At 44.7% G+C, this 5,692-nt stretch overlaps 1 protein-coding gene across 1 annotated transcript in view; it reads right to left on the minus strand.

The window, feature by feature from the left end:
- LOC104832786 (uracil phosphoribosyltransferase homolog) overlaps positions 1 to 5,117 on the minus strand; it is a 31,420-nt gene extending 26,303 nt beyond the window's left edge. The window contains exon 1 of the mRNA XM_010569150.1: positions 4,969 to 5,117. Within this exon, the coding sequence (XP_010567452.1) occupies positions 4,969 to 5,117 (149 nt within the window). The remainder of the gene's footprint in view (positions 1 to 4,968) is intronic.
- Positions 5,118 to 5,692: the final 575 nt, after the last annotated feature.

Raw genomic sequence — 5,692 nt, forward strand, 5'->3', positions numbered from 1 at the left:
GATGAGGACACTTCAGGCACTTCCCTTGTGAGCAAGAACCTCTCTCCAGCCACAATTTTGTATTTCTAAAACTGGGATTAGTTGTTATTTATAAACTTACATTCTTGTAATTAGGATCAGGTTATGACCATATATATTTGGAGTGCCACACAGACATCATCCTTGTTGTCTACTTTTGTCACAGAGAATCCCCATTTCTCTTTATCATAGTGTGTTGTTACAATTTACTGCTCAGGCATTGATCCTTGGTCCAGCACATACCTGGAAAAAATCGGACATGCTGTGGATTCATTATAGATTTGATCTACTCGCGGGGCAGTAAATCTGGTGACCCAGTTGAGGCTGGACACCTCTGCTACGTGCGCCAGGCTAAAGAACAGCAGAGATGCGGTAGATGGTTCTGGATGTCCCACAGTCCAAACGTAGCCGCTGCTTTGGCCAGCAGCTCCTGGGTGACGATGGCAGAGTCAGACGAGCTGGACCCTTTGTTACCAGGTGGAAACTCAAAGGTTGTTTAGCATTACCATCTTTCATGTTACGCTGTTGTCTCTGTTTGGGGCGGTCTGTGTGAAAACAGAAGGAAGTCAAGTCCCGTTTCTTGCTGATGGAATTGTTACTTATGATTCTCATGAATTATTTCATTTCTTTAGGAAACATTAAGCTCCTTGTGCCCGGAGGCACCTTATGCTTTATGCTCGTGCTCCAAGTACAGAGGATGCTCCAGCAGTGAGCAGAGGTTACAGAGCGCAGAGCTGATGAAAATGGTTGTTCTTAACGCAGACAGGGCAGCAATGTAACACGGCCACATAGGTCTTGCCATCCCAATTGCTGCTTGGCCAATCTTCAAAAATAAATCCAACCTTAGAGAAATATGTAAAGGTAAATTCATCTTGCCAGCAAGAGTGTTCTCTAAAATGAATGTTCATGAAAACACTCGCTGCCTTTGAACCTAAACAACCTTAAACTATTTTCCTGAAGCACCAACAGCTTGGTAAGTTCTGTGACTTAGCTTGCAATTCACCTCTGCACCAGCCTACAGAATCGTTAAAGTTTAGCTCTCACCTCTTTTAAGCCCCATCTAATTATGCAACTTAACTACAGCGAGAACAAGAGTTTTGCTTACTATTGCAACGGTCTCGTCATCGCATTTTGATGTGGGGAGAGAGAAGGAAAAGGCTATTTTGTTTAAAGTTCAAGCATTTCTACGGGGCTTGACTGATGTGGAAAACACGGAGCCCTCTCCGATATACCTGAAGCCAAATACCTTTTTCTCATGTGTCTTGGCTGTGCTCACATCTACCTGAACAGAAAGGTATAAATCTCGGAGTTTTTCCTACCCGTTGTTCTTCAGGACCAGTTCCTGAACTGCAAGAAATGCAGTTTCATTAATGTGCATTAACCAATGACTTTTCCGTTACCACTGCTGTCTCCAGTCAAAGAATCATTTATGGAAAACAAGGGCAGAGGGAGCAGCATGCTTTGGCAGCTTTAAGATTATGCGTCCAAAGCTTTATACCCTGTCTTATATTTTTACGCTGAAGTATCATGAGATATTACCATATTTTTCATTATTATTTGTGGCACTAAATACTGCAGCACACAGTGCCAGATGGCTAATATTCAGAATAAAAATAATGCAAGGCTGATCTTAGAAAGACTCGATGTGAATGTAACAGCATGTATTCTACAGCCAATACATTACTGGGCAAAAATACAAAGCGCCAGAACAGACTGAGATGAAATAACCAAAATACATGACAGATTATTTAAGAAAAAAGAACAGGAAAAACCTACCAAAATTAATAGTTGGGTTTAATAGGATTAAGAGTTCATATTTTTCTAGAGTCCCTATCTTCAAATCAGTATTGTGCCTTTTGGCACATATTCTACTTGCCAAAATTTATTTTATATCTCTGAGTGAGGGGTTCTATCCCCCCCACCTCCATTGTCCTGTTTTCCCATTTTTAAATTTTTTTGCATTAATATCTTCCCATTAATTTTCCCTCTTTCTTCATATACTTTGGTGAAGCATTCTCCTTGTGTTCATAGCCTTCCAATACTGTTGATTGTAAATGATGATTGAGTATTGTCACTTTCCTTTATCCTCTAGCCTGACTCCTGAATTCATTTTGATTTCCACAGCTCTAGGGGACACTTTCATTTATTCTGATGCCTGCCATAACTGGAATTGTCAACGTTACCATACAAAATAGAGGTTTCAGTCTCCCCTTGGCATACTGATTATCTGGCATTCAGTGTTGATTCTTTCCATTTTGTAGGAATGTTTAATAATTATAAATCTTAGTTCTATAAATAGTCTTTATGAAATTGTACTCTGCTTTTTTCAGCTGGAAGAAATAAGTACTTGTTGCTGTAAGTGAAGTTCGTTAGAATGTTACAATCATATTAAACACCTTTAATGAGAAAGAACTTAAGAACTTCAATGAACTCTAGGTAAGGTATTATTTTGCCTCCGTGTGCTGGGGCTTACATTTCTTCTGCTGAGCTGCTTCTGTAAACTTTTCTCGCTGACAGCTCTGGAGCATGCATTGATTTCTGTCTCCAAGGAGATCCTTTGCTTCTACAGCTAAATCTGCAGAGACACAGACTTTCTTTTTTTTTTTTTTTTTTTTTTTTTTTTGTGGCAAGCTACTTTAAGCAGTGTAAGTTTATAAAACTCGTCTGTTGGCTTTCTGTGTCTATAGCGTGAGCTTTGTTCTCCTGGTTAGGTCACTCTGAGAGAAGGGGATGTCATGTTTCTGACCACTATAGGTAGGTATATGGCCTCTTTTTCTTTCTGTGTCTCTCTCAGGGTTTGTGCAGTGCCTTGTACAGGTATCAATAACCTGGTACCATGTGAATAAACTGGTCTCAAAAGGAGGAAGGGAAGATGGGAACTGGAAAGAAGACTGAAATAGTAGGGGGGAGGAAATAAAACCGGTGGCATTGGAGAGTTGTTAAAGAAAGAACAGCAGGTAAAGGCAAACTTTGCAGGGAAAATATTAATATCAAATATATTAAGTAAGTACCTTATTAGCCTTAAAAGTGTATAAAATTAAAATGATATGCATTAGCACAGAAAATGGGAATTCTAAAGCTGATTTTTTGCTCAGTTCATGATAATGGAATATTAAAATTACTAATTATAACATTTTCCACCAAATACCACGTGGCCATTTGATATTGTAAGTATATACACATATATGTAATGCCAGATTTTTCGGTGCCGGTAATTTTCTCACGTCTTAGCCATTTTAATTCTAAATGTCCTAAATGAGGAGATACCAACTATCCTATCACATTTCCATTGTGACAATGACTTGCCAGCTATTTATCTTTAGCTTTCCCGTATTTAATGGGATCCCATTACTTCCAGCACTCCTTCCGTCTGTCAGCTTTAATAAATTCTCACCCTTCTTAAATGTTTACAGCATGGGCTATAGCCTCCCCTTAGTTATCTGTAAACTAAGCTGCTAGCATTTCGCGCTTTTAATCCCTTTTTCAGAATTAATCGCCTCCTCTCCACCAGTCTGCTGATGTGTTTTTTCAGTGTTAGGTGAATGACAGAACGTCATTTTCGATATTCCATCAGAACACTAAACATTCCTCTTTGTATTTCATGAGAGGAATATGTTTATTTCTTATGCCGTTGGGGCTTGCTTCAGAACTTTGAAACTACCTTAGTCAAAAAATTAGCGTTGGTCTGTACTAAAGAGAGTATGAACTGAATGATCAACTGTGTTTTTTCCATCGTCAATTTGAGGGTCTTATCGGAAGTATGTAACAGCTTCTATCACTGACGCAGCGTACAGGCATATTGGAGCCGGCTCTTCTCTCCCTGTTTAACGAAGACGAGACCGTAATAATACAGTTGTCTCAGAATGGTGTTGTGAGGTTTAACAATACGTGTTTGTCGAGTGATTTTTTTTTAAGCCTCCATTAGCGAGACGCCAGAGCTGCATCAAATATACCGTGCTACCGCAAGTCAGGGTTCTTTTATCCACGCGCAGGATATTCCGTGTAGCGCACATCCAAAGAGCTTGACAGGGTGGAAATACTGGACACGTATCACACGGCTGAGAGCCTGTGCTGCAGGTCGGATCGATCCAGATTGCACTGTATCTGCATACATGTACAGTTATATATGTAGGCTGTGTCGGTAATGTATGTGGAAACATTGCAGAAACATTTGAAATCACTCAAAAGATGCTGCAGTGTTGGCCAGCCTGTCTGTCCAGGCTATCCCCGACAAAGTGTTGCAATTATCATGTTTTGTCGTGTCAAACTTAAGTGCTGAAAAGGGCATACCGAAGGAAGTGGATGTATGGAAGGCCATAAGCCTAGTATTTCTGTTTATCCTTCTGAACGATGCCACTGGGCGGCACTGTTCAGACCAAGCTCTGCCAAATGGAATTATGATGAAGAATTAGATTAGTGACAGAGAAATGTCGCCTCTGTCGTTTGAAGTGAATCCTGGTCAGAAGCAAAGTTGTGCATCACAGCGCAGGCTACAGAAAGCCTTCCTCATTAAAAATCATCTTTAAGCCAATTGTCCTCTTGCTCTCCGTCTGTCTGTCTGCCTTTCTCCCCCGCAAATGAGCTTACAACTCTCCCCCAAGGCAAGAGCGTCAGTAGTCAAGCTTTGGTAGCTTTGAAGAAATCTTTATGTGATTAGAAATGCCACACAGAGTTATAGCTTCCTCACGGCTATGCATGCCAATCCGATAGGAGTATATAGGCCATTATAAGTGTGGTCCATGGCATACCTCTGTCATCCTAAATTGGTGTTTAATTAGGAACCATACTATTGCTGCATTATTCTGGTCTCAAAGGAACGATGGCTGAGCCGTGAGCTGTGCTAGCTGACGGAGTTCTCTGAGGTAGCTCACAGCTTAACCCCGGGAAGGGTGTGGAATACAGAACTCGGTCCGTGCGGAGATGTGCCGTGCCACCAGCCGTCTAGATTACACCTCGCCCTCCGGCCAGCGCTCCCCTCGCGGCTCGGCGGGCCGAGGCCTGTCTGCGCCCCAGCCGAGGAAACCGCCGGGGCAGCTGCTGCGCCGCGTCCCCGAAACCAGCGCCAGCTCGGGCCCCCTCTTCGCCTCTGACAGCGGCATCGCTGTCCGGCTGCGTGTGGAGAAAGCGTGAGATCGCTAACCGGCTCTGCTGAACGGGAGAGACTCTTTGCAAAGTACCGCCGTACTAATGGAGCTGCTGACCAGTACGAGCGATGCTTGCCGTTGGCGTGGTTTGGCCTTGAGGACCCCCGTATTTCAGCAGTCCGGTTTCTCAAAAAGGACGCCTTTATCTCTGCAGTCGGACCAAAAATCCTCTTGAGGAGGTGGCAGCTCGGGAAGGGCTCGGCCGCTCCCCAGCTCGGCGGGGAAGCTCCCGTCCCCCTCGGGCCGCCATGACGGGACTGAGGGCGGCCTCGGCGGCGGGAGGGCGGCGAGGGCTCTCCGCAGCGGGAGCGCGCGCTCGGCGCTGCCATGGCGACGCGCCCCGCCCTTTCCCGGGGAGGCGGGGCCGGGAGCGGGGCTCCGCCCCCCTCCGCTCCTCCCAGCGAGTCCGCCGGCGTCCCACAATCCTCTCCTCCCGTGCCTTCCCGTCATGGCGCTGCTCAGCCTGGCGGCTGCCTCCTCCCGCAAGCGGCGGCTGCTCGCCATCGCCCTGCTGCGGCCTCCCGCCGCCG

Source organism: Haliaeetus leucocephalus, unplaced genomic scaffold (assembly GCF_000737465.1).
Source record: "Haliaeetus leucocephalus isolate CR32 unplaced genomic scaffold, Haliaeetus_leucocephalus-4.0 Scaffold262, whole genome shotgun sequence".
Classification (NCBI taxonomy): Eukaryota; Metazoa; Chordata; class Aves; order Accipitriformes; family Accipitridae; genus Haliaeetus; species Haliaeetus leucocephalus.